Here is a 23,611-nt window from a genome sequence, read left to right as displayed (position 1 = left end):
GGTAGGGGGAATTAAAGAGATTCAGACTGATGGTATTTCAGACCTTTGCGCCTGCATGGATTGGTAGCCTTCTTCTATGCCATTACAAGTTTTTGTCTATCTCCACTAAATTCATCCTCATAGATTACTTCCCTCACTCCTGGAAACAGTTGGATTCGGTGCTTACTACGTGGGAATTGTTATTGTTCTCTCTCTTTTCACAGGCTCCAGAATCTCCTAGGACACAGCAACATAGTGAGGCCACAGTATATTATTCAAAAAGATCCCTGGCTTTATCTGTGGGAGAAGTATAGAACTGTTGTTGAAGGTCTGCTTGTTCAGGAAGTGGTCGAAGAAACAAGCCCATTTAAATGGAAAAGTAAGCAGTTTGAAAACCAGCTGATTTTTCTGCTTCTTTCAAAACACTGTGGTGGGTAGGGCAGCATTTATTGTCTGCCCCAAAGTGCCTTTCAGCTAAATGGTTTCATGACAGTCTGGTGTAGAGTCATATTGATTCGACATTAGTGATCCCAATGGGTTTAAGAACCTGGAGTAAAAGGAATTTACTTTAAGCTGTCTCCTGTGTTGTCTTCACATGTCATTTCAACCAACAGTCTGGAGGAACTCAGCTGGTCAAGTGACATCTGTGGGAGGGAAGGAATTGTCAGCGGTTTTTCAAAACCCTGCATCTGGACTGTTTGCACTATTTATTTTGTAACTTATAGTAATTTTTTTTGTCTTTGCACTGTACTGCTGCCTCAAAACAACAACTTTAATTTCATACAAGTCAGTGATAATGAAGCTGAGTCTGATTCTGACTCTGAAAGTGTTAACAATTCCTTCCCCACCACAGATGCTGTACGAACGCTGGTGAGACTGCTCTTGGAATAGTGTATGCAATTCTGGTTACCTAGCTATGGGAAAGATATCATTAATCTGGAAACTGTGCAGTAAAGATTCACTAGGATCAGTGGACTGGAGAGCTTGGGTTATAAGGAGAGACTGGACAAGCTGGGACTGTTTTCCCTGAGTGAAGAAAGCTGAGGGGTCATTTATAAAAGTATATAGACCATGAGGGCCAAAGCTAAGGTAAATGATCAGGACCTTTTACCCAGGGTTGGCACCGGAATGTGTGGTGACACTTGCAGGCTACCCCCAGCACACCCCCAGATTGGTTGTTAATGCAAATGACACATTTCACTATGTTTCAGAATTAGAATCAGAATCAGGTTTATTATCACCGGCATGTGACGTGAAATTTGTTAACTTAGCAGCAGCAGTTCAATGCAATACATAATCTAGCAGAGAGAGAAAAAAAGTAATAATAATAAATAAAATAAAACATAATAATAAATAAACAAGTAAATCAATTACGTATATTGAATAGATTATTTAAAAATGTGCAAAAACAGAAATACTGTATATTAAAAAAGTGAGGTAGTGTCCAAAGCTTCAAAGTCCATTCAGGAATCGGAAGGCAGAAGGGAAGAAGCTGTTCCTGAGTTATTGAGTGTGTGCCTTCATGCTTCTGTATCTCCTACCTGATGGTAACAGTGAGAAAAGGGCATGCCCTGGGTGCTGGAGGCCCTTAATAATGGACGTTGCCTTTCTGGGACACCGCTCCCTGAAGATGTCCTGGGTACTTTGTAGGCTAGTGCCCAAGATGGAGCTGACTAGATTTACAACCTTCTACAGCTTCTTTTGGTCATGTGCAGCAGCCCTTCCATACCAGACAGTGATACAGCCTGTCAGAATGCTCTCCACGGTACAACTATAGAAATTTTTGAGTGTATTTGTTGACATGCCAAATCGCTTCAAACTCTGAATAAAGTTTCGCCACTGTCTTGCCTTCTTTATGACTACAGGTATATCAATGTGTTGGGACCAGGTTAGATTCTCAGAGATCTCGACACCCAGGAACTTGAAGCTGCTCGCTCTCTCCACTTCTGATCCCTCTATCAATGTACACATTGATAAATAAATTTGAATTATGAATCTTGAGAGTCTAAAACTAGAGGGCACAGGTTTAAGGCAAAGGAGGAAAGATCAAAGTGGACCTCAGAGGCAGTCGGACACAAAAGGCGGTGGTATATGGAATGAGCTTCCAGCGGAAGTGATAGAGACAGGTATAAGTCAACAATTAAAAGACATTTTTAAAGTGTATCGGAAAGGTTTAGACTCCCATCTTGGGGTCCATAGACCTGTTGCTTAATGGTATTGGTCCATGGCATAGAAAAACATTGGGAACCCCTGGTTTACAGGGATGTTGGCCAAAAACATGCAAGTGGTCCTGACTCAGGTAGACACCTTTGTTGGTATGGATGAGTTATGGTGAAGAGATTGTTTCCATGCTGTATAACGATATGACTCCATGCTGAAAGATTAAAGAGGAATATTTTAAAGAGTGCATCATGGGAGATTTAGGGAAATATCTATTACAGTTTAGGGCCCAGGCAGTTGGAGGGTTGCCCACAGCCAAGCAGTAATACTTCTATCTTCATGAGAGATCAGTATTGCAAGAGTACCTTATGTGTGTAGCTGTAGGGGAAGGGAAGATTTTCAATGCATTTGAAAGCAAGAATGTGAATTTAATTAAAACACAATGCTCAGGGAAAAATTGAAAAGTAGAACCAAAAAGGGTGATTATCTCCAGATTATTACCTGAGACAGACACATGAACAGGCTGGGAATCAAGGGATACAGTCCACATGCAGGCGGGGGGGTGGGTGTCTTAAATTGATAAATTGGTTTGTCATTGTCACAGGTACCAAGGTACAGTGAAAAACTTGACTTGCATATTGTCCATACAGATCAATTCATTACAATGGTGCTTTGAGGTAGTAAAAGGTCAAATACGTTTGTAATAACTCAATGCAGAATGAAGTGTTACTTAGAGAGAAAGTGCAATGCAGGCAAACAATAAGGTGCAAGGTCATAACAAGATATACTGAGAAGTCAAGAGTACATCTTTTTGTGCTAGGGGACTGTCACATAGTCTTATAACAGTAAGATGCTTAGTATGTTGTTTCCGGCTTTTGTATCTCCTACCCAATGGGAAAGAGGAGAAGAGCAAATATTCATCATAGGTGTGGTCTGTGATTATGCCGGCTGTTTTACTAAGGCACAGGGATCCATGGAGGGGAGCCTGGTTTCCATGATGTGCTGAGCTGTATTCAAAACTCTCTGCAGTTTCTTCCGGTCACAGGTAATGCAGTTGCTGCATCAAGCCATGATGTATCCAGGCAGAATGCTTTCTATGGGGCATCAATAAAAATTGGTGAGGGTCAAAGGGGACATGGCAAATTTCTTTAGCCTCCTGAGAAAATTGAGATGCTGGTGAGTTTTCTTGTCCATGACATATACATGGTCGGACCAGGACCAGCTATTGATGCTGCTCACTCCTAGGAACCTGAAGCTCAAGTCTAAACTCAAGACCATTGATGTAAACCAGAGCATCAACCCTTCCCCTCATCTTCTGTGATCAAAGATCAGCTCTTTTGTTTTCCTGACATTGAGGGATATGTCATGACACCATGTCACTAGCCCCTCTACTGTGGTTGGCGCCAACTTGATGGGCTGAAGAGCATATTCCAGTGTGGTTAAAGATGTGGTGACCACAATATGATAGAATTCCAAATGGAGTTTACACGTGAACATTACCAAACTAAAACCAGTGTCTTCATTATAAGAATATACAGTAGAACGTAGAAACATAGAACACTACAGCACAGAACAGGCCCTATGGCCCATGATGTGCTGATATTTTAACCTACTTTAATGATCAATCTAACTTCTCTCCTAAACAGCTCCTTATTTTTCTATCATCATATACCTATTTAAGATTCTCTTAAATGTCACTAATGTATCTTCCTCTATCACCATCCCTGACAGGGTGTTCCATGCACCAGAACTATCTGTGTGAAGAAAGTAAATAATAATAATAATAATTTCTTCTGACTTTCCCCAACACTTTCCTCCAAACATCTTAAAATGATGGCACGTCATATTAGCTATTTCCAACCTGAGAAAAGGTCCATAAGACATAGGAGCAGAATTAGGCCATTCAGCCCATCAAGTCTCTTCAGCCATTCCATCATGGCTGATCCCAGATTCCACTCAATCCCATAAACCTGCCTTCTCGCCATATACTTTGATGCTTTGACCGATCAGGAAACAAACAACTTTAGCCTTAAATTATCACATGGACTTTGCCTCCACTGCAATCTGTGGCAGAGCATTCCATAGATTTACTACTCTGCGGCTAAAAAAAATTCCTCCTTACTTCTATTCTAAAGAGTCACCCCTCAATTTTGAGGCTGTGCCCTCTAGTTCTGGATGCCCCCACCATAAGAAACATCCTCTCCACATCCACCCTAACTAGTCCTTCCAATATTCTGTAGGTTTCGATGAGATTCCCCCGGCATTCTTCTAAATTCTAGTGAGTACTGGCCCAAAACTGCCAAATGCTCCTCATTCAATATTCTCTGACCCTATGTCACCTCTTTCTAAAGATGTAATTCCATCTCTTACCAACAAAGCCACACCACCACCTATACCTTCATGCCTGTCCTTTCGATACAAAGTGTATCCTTTGATGTTAAGCTCCCAACTATGGCCTTTCTTTCTGCCACGACTCAGTGATGCCCACAATGTCATACTGACCAGCCTCTAATATGCTACGAGTTTGTCCACCTTATTCCAAATGCTACGCACATTTACTTACAGCACCTTCAGTCCTGCATTCTTAGCCCTTTTAAATTTTGCCTCTGTGGTACAATTTAACTCTTTGCTCTGTCTGCATTTGTACTCAATCATTGGATTGACAATCTTCCTTACATTCATGTTACACCGATCATCTGCTTGTAAACTTGCTGGCTCGTCCTCAGCTCTATTATCCTGGCTCACATCCCCCTGCCATATTAGTTCAAGTCGCTCCTGACAGCTCTAGTAAATCTAGTGTGTATGGTCTCTATCGGTCGTGGTCGACCATGGGTGCTGGGCCTCTGGGAGTCACTGGTTTGTCGAGCAGCGTCGACTATGGCTATTGAGGCCAATCCTGGAACGGCAGGCTCTGCCACAGTTGCTGCATGTGTAGACTATCATGGAATTGTTGTCCGCTGTCGGCTGTGCTCTCCGTTTAGCTCTCCGTTCCTCAAACTGACTCAGGATCACTCTTTCGCCTTGCTCTAGGTGTTGCCGAAGAGTACCTCGCCATTTGTTGCGTTCATCTGCTGTATCCTCCCAGCACTCTGTGTTGATTTTTAAGGCTTTCATTTCACACTTGCAGAGGTCCTTGAAGCGAAGCTGGGGTCTACCAACGTTCCTCTTGCCTTTTGCTAGTTCTCCGTAGAGGATGTCCTTTGGCAGTCTACCATCCTTCCTACGACAGACGTGGCCCAGCCAGCGCAGTCTGCGTTGTCTTAAAAGCGTGAACATTGTGGGAGGTCCAGCATGGGAGAGCACCTCAGAGTTTGGGACTTTGTCTCTTCAGGTGATGCCAAGGGGGCAGGAACCGAACTGAAGAGACTGGAGAAGAGGCGGTTGGCTCACAAATAGAGAAAGCTTGGAGACAGTGTGTGAGGGAGGATAGGCAGGTGATATAGAAGGGATGCGCTCAGACCGACGGTTTGAGATGTGTCTATCTTAACACAAGGAGTATTGTGAACAAAGCAGATGAGCTTAGAGCATGGATCAGTACCTGGAGCTATGATGTGGTGGCCATTACAGAGACTTGGATGGCTCAGGGACAGGAATGGTTACTTCAAGTGCTGGGTTTTAGATGCTTCAGAAAGGACAGGGAAGGAGGCAAAAGAGGTCGGGGCGTGGCACTGTTGATCAGAGATAGTGTCACGGCTGTAGAAAACGTGGACGTCATGGAGGGATTGTCTACGGAGTCTCTGTGGGTGGAGGTTAGGAACAGGAAGGGATCAATAACTTTACTGGGTGTTTTTTATAGGCCATCCAATAGTAACAGGGATATCAAGGAGCAAATAGGGAAACAGATCCTGGAAAGGTGTAATAATAACAGAGTTGTCATGATGGGAGATTTTAATTTCCCAAATATTGATTGGCATCTCCCTAGAGCGAGGGGTTTTGATGGGGTGGAGTTTGTTAGATGTGTTCAGGAAGGTTTCTTGACACAATATGTAGATAAGCCTACAAGAGGAGAGACTGTACTTGATTTGGTATTGGGAAATGAACCAGGTCAGGTGTCAGATCTCTCAGTGGGAGAGCATTTTGGAGATAGTGATCATAACTCTATCTCTTTTACAATAGCATTGGAGAGAGATAGGAACGGACAAGTTAGAAAAGTGTTTAATTGGAGTAAGGGGAATTATGAGGCTATCAGGCAGGAAATTGGAAGCTTAAATTGGGAACAGATGTTTTCAGAGAAGAGTACGGAAGGGATGTGGCAAATGTTCAGGGGATATTTGTGTGGAGTTCTGCATAGGTACGTTCCAATGAGACAGGGAAGTTATGGTAGGGTACAGGAACCGTGGTGTACAAAGGCTGTAATAAATCTAGTCAAGAAGAAAAGAAAAGCTTACAAAAGGTTCAGAAAGCTAGGTAATGTTAGAGATCTAGAAGATTATAAGGCTAACAGGAAGGAGCTTAAAAAGGAAATTAGGAGAGCCAGAAAGGGCCATGAGAAGGCCTTGGCGGGCAGGATTAAGGAAAACCCCAAGGCATTCTACAAGTATGTGAAGAGCAAGAGGATAAGACGTGAAAGAATAGGACCTATTAAGTGTGACAGTGGGAATGTGTGAATGGAACTGGAGGAAATAGCAGAGGTACTTAATGTATACTTTACTTCAGTGTTCACTATGGAAAAGGATCTTGGCGATTGTAGGGATGACTTACAGGAGACTGAAAAGCTTGAGCATGTAGAGATTAAGAAAGAGGGTGTGCTGGAGCTTTTGGAAAGCATCAAGTTGGATAAGTCACCGGGACTGGATGAGATGTACCCCAGGCTACTGTGGGGGGGGGGGGGTGGGAGGGAGGAGATTGCTTAGCCTCTGGCGACGATCTTTGAATCATCAATGGGGACGAGAGAGGTTCCAGAGGATTGGAGGGTTGTGGATATTGTTCCTTTATTCAAGAAAGGGGGTAGAGATAGCCCAGGAAATTATAGACCAGTGGGTCTTACTTCAGTGGTTGGTAAGTTCATGGAGAAGATCTTGAGAGGCAGGATTTATGAACATTTGGAGAGGTATAATATGATTAGGAATAGTCAGTATGGCTTTGTCAAGGGCAGGTCATGCCTTACGAGCCTGATTGATTTTTTTGAGGATGTGACTAAACACATCAATTGGCAGTGTGGAGGATCAGAGGGATCTTGGGGTCCGGGTCCAAGTCCATAGGATGCTCAAAGCAGCTGCGCAGGTTGACTCTGTGGTTAAGAAGGCATACGGTGTATTGGCCTTCATTAATTGTGGAATTGATTATAGGAACCGAGAGGTAATGTTGCAGCTATATAGGACCCTGGTCAGACCCCACTTGGAGTGCTGTGCTCAGTTCTGGTAGCCTCACTACAGGAAGGATGTGGAAGCCATCGAAAGGGTGCAGAGGAGATTTACAAGGATGTTGCCTGGATTAGGGAGCACGCCTTATGAAAACAGGTTGAGTGAACTCGGCCTTTTCTCCTTGGAGCGATGGAGGATGAGAGGTGACCTGATAGAGGTGTATAAAATGATGAGAGGCATTGATCGTGTAAATAGTCAGAGGCTTTTTCCCAGGGCTGAAATGGTTGCCACAAGAGGACACAAGATTAAGGTGCTGGGGAGTAGGTACAGAGGAGATGTCAGGGGTAGGTTTTTACTCAGAGAGCGGTGAGTGCATGGAATGGGCTGCCGGCAACGGTGGTGGAGGCAGATACGATAGGGTCTTTTAAGAGACTTTTGGATAGGTACATGGAGTTTAGAAAAGTAGAGGGCTATGGGTAAGCCTAGTAATTTCTAAGGTAGGGACATGTTCGGCACAGCTTTGTGGGCCGAAGGGCCTGTATTGTGCTATAGGTTTTCTATGCTTCTATGATGCGGTGAAGGCTGCGCAGGTGAAAACTGTTGAGTTTCCTCTCCTGCTTGGAGTAGATGGTCCAAGTCTCACTACCATACAGGAGGATGCTGATAACGCATGCATTGGACACAGCAGTCTTGGTCTTTGTAGTGAGTTTTGGATTCTCCCAGACCCGCAAGGAGAGTCGAGCAAGGATCGATGCTGCTTTGCCGATAAGCCTGTTGATTTCAGCATTGAGGGACAGAGTGTCGCTGATGGTCGACCCCAAGTATGTGAACTCATGGACCACTTCTAGATCGTAATTGTCGATGGTAATGACTGGTGTCTCCACTACATTCTGGGCAAGGACATTTGTTTTCTTTAGGCTGATGGTAAGCCCGAAGTCCTTGCATGCCTTAGAGAAGCAGTCCATGAGAGTTTGTAGTTGCTGTTTGGTGTGCGAGGTTATAGCAGCGTCATTGGCAAAGAGCATGTCATGTATTAAGATCTTTCGCACCTTTGTTCTTGCTGTCAGGCACGCAGGGTTGAACAGCCGCCCATCAGACCTGGTGTGCATGTAGATGCCTCTTGTCAACGTCCCAAACACGTGCTTCAATAGCAGAGAGAAGAAGATGCCGAATAATGTTGGGGCCAACATGCATCCTTGTTTGACTCCACTGCAAATAGCGAAGGGTTTTGATGAGCTGCCATCATACTGAATAGTAGCCCTCATGTCGTCATGGAATGACTTGATGATACTTTAGAGTTTTGGAGGACAGGCAATCTTGAGGAGAATCTGAAAGAGCCCATCCCTGCTGACAAGGTCGAATACCTTAGTTAAGTCGATGAAAGCGAAATGGGGGGGTTTCTGTTATTCCCTGCACTTCTCCTGGAGAGAAAAATCATGTCGACAGTTGACCTCCTTGCGCGAAAACCACATTGGGACTCAGGGTAGACCCGTTCTGCCAGAGTTACACGAGCAAAGACTTTGCCAACAATACTGAGGAGGGAGATACCCCTGTAGTTGTTGCAGTGGCTGCTATCACCCTTGTTCTTTTTCAGAGTGACGATATTTGGAATCGTGCATAACCTGTGGTACAGCTCCTTCCTTCCAGCACTGACGGAGGACCTCGTGTAAAGGTTGGAGCAGTGTTTGATCAGGTCTGGAGGATTCCCATCATTGCCAGGAGCTTTCCCTGGGGTCAGACTGTCAATTGCCTTGCTGAGGTCCTCAGTGGTTGGTTGGTTCAGAGTCAAGTTCATCCATGACTGGTAGACAATCGATAGCATCAATGGCTGAACTAAGAACTATATTTTCCCTCGAGTAGAGCTCAGAGTAGTGTTCTACCCAGCATTCCATCTGCTTGCTTTTATCGGTGATTATTTCAGTAAGCCTCTGGCTATCCATTAGATCTATGCCTCTTATCATCTTGTACGCCTCTATCAAGTTGGCTCTCATCCTCCTTCACTCTAAAGAGAAAAGCCCTGGCTTACTCAACCTATCCTCATAATACATGCTCTCCAATCCAGGCAGAATCCTTGTAATTCTCCTCTGCAATGTCTCTAAGGCTCCACATCCTTCCTATAATGAGGCAACCAGAACTGAAAACAATATTCCAAGTGTGATGTAACCAGGGTTTTATAGAGCTGCATCATTACCTCGTGGCTCTTGAATTCAATTCCCCTGACTAATGAAGGTCAACACACCATACATCTTCGTAACAATCCTGTATCAGCTAGTGCAGCAACATTACGGGTGTCAACCCCTAGATCCCTCTGTTCCTCCACACTGCTAAAAATTCCACCATTAACCCTGTTTTAAGTCTTCAAATTTGACCTTCCAAAAGGAATTATTTCACACTTTTCTGGGTTGAACTCCATCTGTAACTTCTCAGCCAAACTCTGCATCCTGTCACTATCCCATTGTAACCTATGACAACTTTCTATCCTATCTGCAGCTCCATCAATCTTCATGAAATCTGTAAACTTTCTAATCCACTCTTCCACTTCCTCATTCAAGTCATTTATAAAATTCACAAAAAGTCCCAGGCAGATCCCTGCGGAACAGCACTGGTCACTGACCTCCAGGCAAAATACTCTATCTGAATGACTTTCTGCCTTCTATATGCAAACTATACATTAGAACTTAGCTATTCAAGACCGTAAGGCATCAGAACATAATTAGGTCATTCAGCCCATCAAGTCTGCTCCGCCATTCCATCATGGTTGATTTATGATCCCTCTCAACCACATTCTCCTGCCTTCCGTTGTAAACTTTGATACCCTTACAAATCAAGAACCTACTTTAAATATGACCAATGACTTGCCCTTCACAGCTGTGTGTGGCAATGAATTCCACAGATCCACCACCCCCTGTTTAAAGAAATTTCTCCTCAACTCTGTTCTAAAGGAACATCCCTCTATTCTGAGGTTGTCCCATCAGGTCCTAGAATCCCCCACTATTGCAAACATCCTTCCCATGTCCATTCTATTTAGGCCTTTCAATATATAAATGAGATCCCTCCTTGCTAAGAGATTGTTCTGAATTTGCTTCTAATCCTTACAGGTCAGAAATGTGTGAAAGCAAAGTGGTTTGAGGAAGTTTTGTACTCGGTCCTGAATGTATGCAACTTTCTGAAAGTGCCTCACCTGAGCACATTGAGGATTCTCAACAATCTGCTGTTTGGTGTCACACAAAGTCTGGAAGCTTTGCATGATCCAGATTTATTCGTGTGTGAAAGCTTCATTACTGAATCTTGTGCAGAATCACTGTCACATAACAGGTATGTCATAGCACCTCAGTTACTAGTTGCCAATTTGGAGTGTCATAGAATTGGACTGCATAGGGACAGTCCATTCGGCCCATCATCTGCTAGTTGGTCCATAAACCTCTGCCTAAGCAATGCAAGTGTTTACCCAGACACCCCTTAAATGTTGTCAGCAACCCAGCTTTTCAAACATTCTCTCCAGCAGTGCATTCAGATACTTGCCACTCTCTGGGTGAAAAAGATCACTCTGAATCTCTTTCCTCTTACCCTAAACTTACATCCTGTAGTTCCATCTAACTCTGATATGGGGAAATGTTTTCTGCAGACTAGCCATTCTATGCCCCTTGTACTTTCAAAGATAAATACCTATCCAAACTTCTCTTAAACATTGAAATTGTGCTGGCAGTTCATTCCACACTCTCACAACCCTCGCAGTGAAGAAGTTTTCCCTCATGTTCCCCTTAAACTTTTCACCTTTTACCCTTAACCCATGACCTCTAGTTGTAGTCCCACACAACCTCAGTGGAAGAAGCCTGTTTGTATTTACCCTATCTATACCCCTCATAATTTTGTATACCTCTATCAAATCTCTTCTCAATCTTCTACATTCTAAGGAATAAAGTCCTAACCTATTCAATTTTTCCTTATAACTCAAGTCTTCCAGTCCCAGCAACATCCTTGTAAATTTTCTCTGTACTCTTCCAACTTTATTTACATCTTTTCTGTAGGTGGGTGACCAAAACTGCACACAATACTCCAAATTAGGTCTCACCAACATCTTATACAACTCCAACATTCTATCCCAACTCCTGTACATAATACTTTGATTTATGAAGGCCAATTTTCCAAAAGCTTTCTTTTTGACCCGATCTACCTGTGACTCCACTTTCAATACACCCCCAATCTTAATGTTATTCGCAAACTTGCTGATCCTGTTAACCACATTATCATCCAGGTCATTGATATAGATGACAAACAACAATGAACCCAGCACGGACCCTGTGGTGCTCCACTAGTCACAGGCCTCCAGTCAGAGAGGCAACCATCTACTACTTCTCTGGCTTCTCCCACAAAGTTAATGACCAATCCATTTTACTACCTTATCCTGAATGCCAAGTGACTAAACCTTCTTGACCAGCCTCCTATGTGGGACTTTGTCAAATGCCTTGCTGAAATCTATATAGACAACATCCACTGCCTTCATCAACTTTCCTGGTACATTCCTCAAAAAACTTTGTAAGATTGGTTAGCCATGACCTACCAAGCACAAAGGCATGCTGACTATCCCTCATCTGTCCATGTCTATCTAAATACTCGTATATTTGGTACCTTAGAATAACTTCCAATAACTTTCCCACTACTGATGTCATGCTCAATGGCCTTTAATTTCTGAGTTTATTTTTAGAGCCTTTCTTAAACAGCAGAACATTAGCTATCATCCAATCCTCTGGTAGCTCACTTGTCGCTAAGGATGATTTAAATATCTCTATTAGTGACCCTACGATTTCTGCACTTGCCTCTCACAGCGTCTAAAGGAACACCTTGTCAGTCCCTGGGGATTTATCCACCCTAATTTGCCTCAACACAGCAAACGCCTCCTCCTCTCTAATTTGTATACGGGCCATGACCTTGCTGCTGCTTTACCACACTTCAGTAGACTGTGTCCATCTGAGTAAATACAGATCCAAAAGATCCATTTAAAATCTCCCCTATATCTTATGGCTCCACGCATAGATTACCATTCTGATCTTCCAGAGGACCAGTTTTGTCCCTTACAATTCTTTTGCTCTTAACATATCTATAGACTCCCTTAGAATTCTCCTTAATCTTGTCTGCTGGAGTAACCTAAAGCCTTCATTTAGCCCTCCTGATTTCTTTCTAATGTGTTCTCTTGCATTTTTTTATACTGCTCAAGTACCTCATTTGTTTCTTCCTGGCTATACCTGCTATGTACCTCCTTTTTTTTTATTTAACCAGGCTCTTAATACCTCTTGAAAATAAGGTTTCTGAACCTGTTATCTTTACCTTTTATTTTTGACAGGCACATATAAGCTTTCTACTCTCAAACTTTCACTTTTGAAGGCCTCCCACTTACCAAGTACACCTTTGCCAGAAAACAACCTGTCCCAATCCACATTTGCCTTATCCTGATAAACTCTGTATCGGATGGTGATGCATCTGTTAGAATGCTGGCCATGGTACATTTGCAGAGTCTTTGGTGACATAACGAATCTCCCTAAACTCCTTCTTTGTAACTGCATCAATAGGTGGGGCCCAGGATAGACCTTCACAAATGTTAACACCCAACATCTGAAACTGTTCACCCTTTCCACTGCTGATCCTTTAATGAGGACTAGTGTCTATTCCCACAGTTTACCCTTCCTGAAGTCCACAATCAATTCCTTGGTCTTACTGACATTGAGTGCAAAGCTGTTGTTGCACCACCACTCAACCAACTGATCTATCTCACTCCTGTATGTCTCCTTGTCACCATCTGAGATTCTGCCAGCAATAATTGCGTCATCAACAGACATTAATGTGGATGGTGCTCGAGCTGTGCCTAGCCATACAATCATGGGTGTAGAGAGAGTAGACCAGTGGCTAAGCAAGCATCCTCGAGGAGTGCCAGTATTAAATGTCAGTGAGAAGGAGATGTTATTTCCATTCCGCACTGACTGTAGTTTATTCCTGCTATCTTCGCAGTTCATTATAGAACAGAGAACAGTACAGCACAGCACAGGAACAGGCCTTTCAGCCCACAATGTTGCTCCGACCTTTTAAATAACTCAATCTAACACTTCTCTCCCGCATAGACTTCCATTTTACTTTCATCCATGTGCATATCTAAGAGTCTCTTAAATGTCCCTAATGTATATGCTTCTACCACCACCCTTGCAACCAGTGCTTCTGTGTAAAAAAAAAACTACTTCTGACCTATCTCCTATATTTTCCTCCCAACACCTTAAACTTATGCCCCTCATTTTAGCCATTTCCCACCCTGGCAAAAAAGGCATTAGCTGTCCACTCTCTCACAAACAAGAGAAAATCTGCAGATGTTGGAAATCCAAGCAACACACACACAAAGTGCTGGAGGAACTCAGTCCTGCTGGAGTGTTTCGGCCCGGAGTGTCGACTGTACTCTTTTCCATACAGCTGCCTGGGCTGCTAAGTTCTCCCAGCATTTTGTGTGTCTTGTCCATCCTCTCTATGCTTCTGAACATCCTAGACATTTTGACCCTGGGGAAAAGATACCAGTAGCTGTCTACTCTTTCAATGCCTCTTATAATTTTATAAACTGACTCTACTCTAAGTTTTTTGGAACTTTGTAAATTGTGCAGTGTACACTCACATGAAAATCAGTATATTGAAAGAGGCAGTGCTTCTAGTATAATCTGTTGGTGTTTACAACAATTTCTGACTGTTCCTGCAGAAGTCACATACATTTTTAACTACTTGCAGCCCTTTCCCCTGGATCGACTTGCCTTCAGTGTCTACGCAGCCCACTCCCCTTACGAAATTCTTCAGCATACACCCACGGCTACAGGGGCATTTCAGCTTTGTGTACCGCATGAAGATGTTAAAGAAGACAAACAAACTTGATGACGATGGATGCTGTAGACTCCGAACCTCTGAAGAAAGATGGACGATGGATTGGAATTGATCTATTGAATCCATCATTGCTGCATGCTTTCAACATGAAGGCATACAACTTTAAAGAAATTATAGAATGACTACTCTAAAGTACAACAATGTCATACTGTGCTTCTCTAACCCTCATTTTTAACCACCAGCATTGTTCCATCTCCTCCTTCAAACAGTTACCACTGTTCACCTCTTTGTGCCATCTGGCCTTCTCCATAGCTGCATCATTCACCTTTGTAGGAAAAGGATGTGAGTGTTTAGGACTGCACATTTTTCCATTCTGATGAAATACTTCCCAGGTTGGGATAATATGGGTTATATACAGAGTAAAGTTCTCCCATCACTGTCCCTTCAAAGAAAAGAGATATTAGCTTTATTTGTCACATGTACATTTGAAAATATATAGTGAAATGCTTTGCTTACATCGATCAAATCAGCGAAGGTTGTGCTGGGGGAAGCCCGCAAGTTCAGGCTCCAACATAGTATGCCCACGACTTACCATCCCTAACCAATACATTTTTGGGATGTGGAAGGAAACTGGAGCACCTGGAGAAAATCCACGTAATCACAGGGAGAACATACAAACTCCTTACAGATAGCAGCAGGAATCAAAACCCGATCTTTGAGCTGGTACTATAAAGTGTTGCAGTAACCACTATGCTACTCTACTGCCCCAACGTTTCTAAACCAGAAACTGCACAGGTGAGATTCAGGGAAGGCCACTCACATAGTTCTTTTACTATTCAAACCTATCATGACTTTGAAAACCTCTGTAAAATCATCCCTTAACTTGCTCTACTCTAAGGAGCACTCATCTGGCTTCTGTAGTCTCTTCATAGAACCAAAGACTCATCCCTAGAACCATCCAGGAGAATATCCTCTGTCGTCCCTCTCAGCCCCATTAGTTGGTCAGTTAATTCAAAGTTGAAAATAAATTTATTATCAAAGTACATATATCTCATTATGTATAACGCTGACATTCGTTTTAGACTATAAGACATAGGAGCAGAATTAGGCCATTTGGCCCATCGAGTGTGCTCCACCATTCAATCATGGCTGATCCTTTTTTTTTCTATCTCCTCCTCAACCCCAGTTCCCGGCCTTCCCCCCGTAATGATGCCATGTCCAATCAAGAACCTATCAGTCTCTGCCTTAAATACACCCAATGATCTGCCCTCCACAGCTGCATGTGGCAACAAATTCCACAAATTCACCACCCTTTAGCTAAAGAAATTTCTCCACATCTCTGTTCTGAAAGGGCGCCCCTCTATCCTGAGGCTGTGCCCTCTTGTCCTAGACTCTCCCACCATGGGAAACATCCTTTCCACATCTACTCTGTCTAGGCCTTTCAACATTCAAAAGGTTTCAATGAGATCCCCCTCATCCTTCTGAATTCCAGCATGTACAGACCCAGAGCTATCAAACTTTCCTCATATGATAACCCTTTCATTCCTAGAATCATCCTTGTGAACCTCCTCTGGACCCTCTCCAATGCCAGCATACCTTTTCTAAGATGAGGGGCCCAAAACTGTTCACAATATTCAAGCTGAGGCCTCACCAGTGCCTTATAAAGTCTCAGCAATACATCCTTGCTCTTATATTTTAGACCTCTTGAAATGAATGCTAACATGGCATTTGCCTTCCTCACTACCAACTTAACCTGCAAGTTAACCTTCAGGGTGTTCTGCACAAGGACTCCAAAGTCCCTCTGCATCTCAGATTCCTGGATATTATCCCCATTTAGAAAATAGTCCACACATTTATTTCTACTACCAAAGTGCATGACAATGCATTTTCAAACATTGTATTTCATTTGCCCCTTTCTTGCCCATTCTCCAAATCTGTCCAAGTCCTTCTGCAAACAACAGGAATTCTGCAGATGCTGGAAATTCAAGCAACACACATAAAAGTTGCTGGTGAACGCAGCAGGCCAGGCAGCATCTCTAGGAAGAGGTGCAGTCGACGTTTCAGGCCGAGACCCTTCGTCAGGACGTCGGGTCTCGGCCTGAAACGTCAACTGCACCTCTTCCTAGAGATGCTGCCTGGCCTGCCTCGTTCACCAGCAACTTTTATGTGTGTTCTTTCTGCATCCTACTTGTTTTCTCAACACTGCCTGCCCCTCCACCAATCTTCATATCATCTACAAACCTGGCAACAAAGCCATCTATTCCATCATCTAAATTATTTATATACAGCATAAGAAGAAGTGGTCCCAACACCGACCCCTGTGGAACACCACTAGCCAACCAGAAAAGGATCCTTTTATTCCCACTCGCTGTCTCCTACCAATCAGCCAATGCTCTAACCATGTTAGTAACTTTCCTGTAATATCATGGGCTCTTAACTTGGTAAGCAGCCTCGTGTGGCCCTTGTCAAAGGCCTTCTGAAAGTCTGAATATACAACATCCACTGCATCCCCTTTATCTATCCTACGTGTAATCTCCTCAAAGAATTCCAAGAGGTTCATCAGGTAGGATTTTCCCTGAAGGAGTTTCCATAAGGTTGTCTTGTAGGTATACACAGAAATACAATAGAATCACTAAAAGACCACACCCAATAGGACAGACAAACAACCATTGTGGGAAAGACAACAAACTGTGCAAATACAATAATAATAATAATAATAATAAATAAGCAATAAATATTGAGAACATGAGAGTCCTTGAAAGTGAGTCCTTGTTTATGGGAACGGTTCAGTGATGGGGCAAGTAAGGTTGAGTACAGTTCAAAGTAAATCTATTAACAAACTACATACAGTATATATCATCATATACAACTTGAGATTTGTTTTCTTGGGGGCATACTCAGTAAATCCAAGAAACATAATAGAATCAATGAAAGACTGTACCCAACAGGACAAACAAACAACCAATGTCTAGAAGATAACAAACTGTGCAAATACAAAATTAAAAACAAATAATAATAAATTAATAAATATCAAAAACATGGGATGAACAAGAGTTCATTGATGGGATGAGTGAAGTTATCCCCTCTGGTTCAACAGCCTGATAGTGGATGGGTAACATCTGTTCCTGAACCTGATGGAGTGGGTCCTAAGGCTCCTGCACTTTCTTCCTGATGGCAGCAGTGAGAAGAGAGCATGTCTTGGGTGGTGGGGATTGATGATGGATGCGCTTTCCTGCAACAGCGCTCCATGTAGGTGAGCTCAATGGTGGGGACAGCTTTACCCATGGTGGACTGGGCCATATCCACTACTTTTGGTAGGATTTTATATTCAAGGGATTGGTTTTTCCATATCAGACTATGATGCAACCAGTCAATATACTCTCCAAACTTTGAAGTTTGTCAAAATTTTACATGTCATGCTGAATCTTAGCAAACTCCTAAGGAAGTAGAGGTGTTGCCTTGCTTTCTTCGTAATGGCACTTACGTGCTGGGCCCAGGACAGATCCCCTGAAATGATAACTCTGAGAAATTTAAAGTTGCTGACCCTCTCCACTTTAGATACCCCAAAGAGGACTGGCTTATGGACCTCCAGTTTCCTCCTCTAAGTCAATAATCATCTCCTTAGTCTTGATGACATTGAGTTGTTGTGTCACCTCTCAGCCAGATTTTCAAACTCCCTCCTATATGCTGATTCATCACCACCCTTGATTCGGCCAATGACAATGGTGTCGTCAGCAAACTTAAATATGGCATTGGAGCTGTGCTTAGCCTCACAGTGTAGAGCGAATAGAGCCTTGTGCACCTGTGCTGATGGAGGTTGTGGAGGAGATGCTTTTGCCAATCAGAACTGACTAAGGTCTGTTTGTGCAGAAAGAGAATCCAATTGCACAAAGAGGTATTGAGGCCAAGGTCTTAAAGTTTATTGATTAGTTTTCAGGGGATCATAGTATTGAATGCTAAGCTGTAATTGATTAAAAAAACATCCTGGTGTACGCATCATTGCTGTCCAAATGTTCCAGGGTTGAGGGAAGAGCATTTGCTGTAGACCTGTTGTGCCAGTCAGCAAATTAGAGTGGATCCAAGTCACTTCTCAGGCAGGAATTAATATGTTTCATCACCAACCTCTGAAAGCACTTCATTACAGTGAATGTAAGTGCTAGTCATTGAGGCATGTTACCATGTTCTTTTTAAGCACTGGTATAATTGAAGCCTACTTGTATCTGGGTATCTCAGACTGCTAAAGTGAGAGGTTAAAGATATTGGTGAACTCTCCAGCCAGTTGATCAGCATAGGTCTTTAGTACTCAGACAGGTACCCCATTTGGGCCAGATGCTTTCTATGGATTTACCCTCTTGAAGGATGCTCTCACGTTGGCTTCAGACTCTGAAATCACAGGATCATTGGGGACTGTGGAAGTGCATGGTTCCTCCTTGCTTTGGTAGTCAAAACGATCCTAGAGGTGTTGAGTTCATCTAGGAGCTCAACTGGCCACTGTAAATTGCCCCTTGAGTGTAGATAAGTACTGAATCTGAGGTGGTTGGGGGAGAGGGTTGAATGGATGGAATTGTAGGGATTAGTGTAAGGGTAATGTTGTGTGGTCAGCACAGATTTTGTGGGCTGAAGGGCCTGTTTCTGTGCTGTCAGACTCCATGACAAACCTAATCAAAACCTTTAAGACACAAAAATCTGCAGATGCTGGAAATCCAAAGCAAGTAGGGACTTGAAGAAGGGTCTTGGTCCAAAATGACAATTGCTTACTCTTTTCCATAGACGCCACCTTTTCTGAGTTCTTCCAGCACTTTACGTGTGTTGCTAATCAAAACCTTACTAAATCGTAAAGTATGTTTGCCCAATAATGCTGGAAACAGCTTTTACAAAGAATTAAAGTAGTTTAAGTTCAGACCTCAGCCTTTACACCATAATCCTGTATAGTATTCCTCTGGTATAATTTATGTTTAGAATATACTACTGCTTTTGAACTGTTATTAAATATGTAATGACATTCTGTTAGCAGCCTTTTCAATTTGTGCCATTGGCAAAGTCTAAGGTTTGATTTTTTTTAAAGTCTCCTCCTTCTAGATATCTAGACAATTTTCCAGCCCACTGGGAGGGGATCCCTATTTCCTGCACTCTGGCTTTGGCAGTGATGCCTAGATCCTGAAAAATGAATGAAAAAGGACTGTAGCTCTGGCTGAGAGTGGTGTACTTAAAAGGGGCAGCTACTCTTATTGTTCTAATTGCATACAGCGTAAACTTTGTCTTGCTCAGCTGATGTCAAATGAAACACCTCCTCAAGAAAACGCTTTAAATGTTTCAAATGAAGGATTTCAAAAGTGATTAATATTGTTCCTATCACCCCCCCCCCACCCCCAAAGCAACATGCTTACCACTGATAGTTTATGAATACAGTACTGGAAACTGGGTGCTGATCTTTGTGCCCCCCCCCCCGCCACTATTAGCAACTTCCGAAGCTGAAAACAACCTATTCACTTCAATCTTCAGTTTCCTGCCTTTTCAGCAATTTATTGAATCTAATATATTCCCCTCCCATTCCCAGAGTCCTTATTTTAAATAACCTCATGTGATCTTTTTAAAGAGATACAAAAATTTTCCAGAAGTTGGATATCTTGAGCAACACACACAGTACTGGAGGAGCTCAGCAAGTTGTGCAGAATCCAGGGAGGGAAATAAACAGATGCCATTTTGGGCTGAGACCCTTCACCAGTCCAGATGAAGGGTCTTGGCTCAAAACATTGATTGTCCATTTCCTTCCATAGGTGCTGCCTGATCTCAGAGTTCCTCCAGCATTTTTTGTGTGACCTTTTCAAATGTATTTTGAAAACCCTGAAGCCCTACCTCTACACTGAATACTCCTATCCTCCCTTCTAACTATAGCCTCAAAATCGTAGATTTATCAAATACAAGTTCTTTTGCTCAAAACTCAGTTGATTCTGTTTGATCCTCCATTTGCTCTTTTATTAAATTCTTTTAAAAGAGGGTGGATTTTCTCCATTAATTCCACATTCCCCCACCCTCACCTCTGCAACAACCCCACCTCCAGTTTTGTAACTATCATCCCCAAATGCTCCCAATGAATTGCACCTCCAATAGCCTCTGACAACTAAGTTCAGATCCTGGCCTTCACATGTGGCTTAGTTACTAAGCTCGGCAGAAGTGTTTTTACCGGCAGGAGATGGGGCTCGTCAGCTATGGTTGGCAGCTCATCTTGGAGAAGGAAAACTCTGATCTCAAACCTCCGCTACATTATGGCTATGTTATCCGCCCATGGGGAAGGATTTGGGAGTAAACCCAAGGGAAAAATCCAGAACTGGAGTCCCTAAGGCAGTCCTATGTTGAGTTCAATGCTGAATAGCAATTCCTGCAACACTGCAGGTGCCAAACTGTATTGGTCTCTGTGTTCCTTTGCATGGAGAGGGGGAGCCTGCTGCATGGGCAACATCTTGCCCTCCATATCGTACTGCCCTGGCTTGCAGATCAATTTTGACATGAATAGTTAGGATACAACATCCATGGTCAACCGTGTTCAATGGAGGGCCTTAAATACTCACTCCTGAAACTGATCATGACATTTAATGAAAATCTTTTATCTTAAATCATAAAATATTTAAGGATAATGTTTTTAACCTTGAAGATTCAACCATTGACCAACAGTTGTGAATCCCCTACAGAAGATTTTGCATATTGTGGGAAAAGGGAAATTCTCCTCTGTAATTCCATCTTGCAGAATACTCAACCACACTACTCCTCCCATTCAATCCTGCTGCTTTTTTTTTTATCCCTTTTCTACAAACCCAAGTTCTTGGAGAATTCTTCTTCTGTTGCCTATGGCAGGATTCCCAATCTGGGGCCCATGGGTTTAATGGTGGGAGTCCAAGACATAATAAAGGTGGGAAGCCCTGCCCTATGGAATATCAAGAGCAGGACTAGAAAGACATTTACTGAAATTCTTTTATTTTAAATCATTTTGATAGTGTAACTGGTAACATCACATTGTTCAGAATCAGTCTAAATAAGCTTTGATTGTACAATGATTTAACAGTTTTCCAATATCAGTGCTGGCTGAAATTCACCAGAGTATATAACAATGTCAATGCCATCATAATAGTAAAGTTTTGCAGGGTTAACAGTTTGTGTTGGAGTACATTCTCGAGATTCCAGTTTACTCTCCATAACATGAAAGAAGGTGTACAACCTGATGGGTCTGAGACATTCTGGTGAGTTTCCCTTTACTGTCTTATTTATCTAGGAGTTTTTCTGCTGAAATACACTTGTACACACTGCATATATTGTTCTACCTCTGCAGCCCACCTGGCTTGCCGCTCACGTTCATCTCTTATAGTCTAGTCCTCTCAAAATGAATATTAACATTGCATTTGCCTTCCTCACTCCCTGTTTAGAAAATAGCCCATGCTATTCCTTCTACCAAAGAGCACGACCATGCACTTTCCCTACACTATATTCCAACTGCCACTTCTTTGCCCATTCTCCTAATCTGTCTCAGACATCCTGCTTTCTCGATACTAACTGGCCCTCCACCTATCTTTGTACTATTTACAAACTTGGCCAACAATTCCATCATCCAAACCATTGGCATATGATGTGAGAAGAAGCTGTCCCGATACCAACCCATGCAGAACACCACTAGTCACTGACAGTCAACCAAAACAGGCCCCCTTTATTCCCACTTTTTGCTTCCTGCCAGTCAACCGATCTATCCATGCTAGTATCTTTCCTTTGGGACCATATTTATCTTTAGCATAGATACAGCACAGTGGCAGGCCCTTCCAGCCCAATGAGCATGTGCCACCCAATTACACTTCTGCGACCAATTGTTGTACACCTTTAGAATGTGGGAGGAACCTGGAGCACATTTCTGGAGGAAACCTACATGGGTCACGGGAAGAATGTACAAGCTCCTTTCAGACAGCAGTGAAATTGAACCAGGTTGTTGGCACTGTAGGGTTGTTTTGCTAACTGCTCTACTGCTGTGCTGCCTCGTTTATTGGTTAGGCTATTTGTAAGCAGAAAGGCTTGCATTTTTGGAGCTCCGTTCACTATCACAGCATGGCCCAGACAATGTACTCATAGCAAGCTCCCACAAACTGCAGCAATAACCTGATAGAATGGAGAGGTCTTCTGGTCAGGATGCCAGGAACTGCTCCTGAACCCCTGCCTGCCATTCAGTGTTTGACAAATAGCAGGAATGGGGAGATCTTCCGGTGAGGAGTCCGGAGACCATTCTTCTCCCCGTGTCCTGCCATTGAGTCTCCCACCTCTCATTCGAGAACTTCTTCTTAGGCCTCTGAGGTGGGCTTGAAACTGGAACCTCAGATGTAAGGATAAAAGTGACCTTCGCTGGGAATGGCTTTCAAAATGGGCCAGTGAAGGCAGAAGCGCTTCCCAAGCTCACAGCCTGTATGTCTGGCATTTCAAACTGTACTTCAAACACACTGCCACATTTATGCACCAAGCCTCTGTTTAAATAATTACTAAATTCACCTTCCACTGCTTGAATTATCCAGTTCAATTAATGCCACAAAAAGGGCAAAGTACCTGGTGGTATCAGACAAATCTCCATCCACATGAGACTGATGTAAATGACTGGGAGCATCTGGGGAGAGGAGAGTGAATGTGGAGAGAATAAAATGGGATTACCGTGGCTAGGTTCTTATTAGGAGGTGTGGGCTGAAGGGCCTTATTCTATGCTGTGACACTCATGAGTTCTGTAAGCTATCAGATAGTCGACTAGAGATAGTTCAAATCTACATTTCAAGGGGTTCAGAGGGGGAAATCTGGAGTGTAGGCCCTGGCAACTGAAGAATCCGTGACTGATTGTGGAATGGTTAAATATGGAAAAGCCAAGAGGCTACAATTGAAAGAATGTGGATACCTCAGAGGGATATAGGCTACAAGAAGTTCAAATGTAGTGACCGAAGGATTTCAAAAAAATAATTTTTAAAAATTATAAACACAAAAGATAATGCAGATGCTGGAAATCTTGAAGCACACACATAGAAAATGCTAGAAGAGCTGAGCAAGTCAGGCAAAATGTGTGGAGTTGACCTCACCAACACCTTTACAACTGGAACATAAACTCGCTATTCTTAAACAACAGGAATTCTGCAGATGCTGGAAATTCAAGCAACACACATAAAAGTTGCTGGTGAACGCAGCAGGCCAGGCAGCATCTCTAGGAAGAGGTGCAGTCGACATTTCAGGCCGAGACCCTTCGTCAGGAGGTCTCGGCCTGAAACGTCGACTGCACCTCCTCCTAGAGATGCTGCTTGGCCTGCTGCGTT

At 43.0% G+C, this 23,611-nt stretch overlaps 1 protein-coding gene across 1 annotated transcript in view; it reads left to right on the top strand.

Moving 5' to 3' along the window:
* The window catches only part of noxred1 (NADP-dependent oxidoreductase domain containing 1), a 37,843-nt gene extending 23,424 nt beyond the window's left edge, over window positions 1-14,419 (top strand). The window contains exons 4-6 of the mRNA XM_063060224.1: window positions 204-358; window positions 10,541-10,757; window positions 14,202-14,419. Coding sequence (XP_062916294.1) covers window positions 204-358; window positions 10,541-10,757; window positions 14,202-14,403 — 574 coding nt within the window. The 3' untranslated portion in view covers window positions 14,404-14,419. The remainder of the gene's footprint in view (window positions 1-203; window positions 359-10,540; window positions 10,758-14,201) is intronic.
* Window positions 14,420-23,611: the final 9,192 nt, after the last annotated feature.

Source organism: Mobula hypostoma, chromosome 1, assembly GCF_963921235.1.
Source record: "Mobula hypostoma chromosome 1, sMobHyp1.1, whole genome shotgun sequence".
NCBI lineage: Eukaryota > Metazoa > Chordata > Chondrichthyes > Myliobatiformes > Myliobatidae > Mobula > Mobula hypostoma.
Note: the sequence above shows the minus strand (reverse complement) of the source record. Positions and strands in the feature narration are given on the sequence as shown.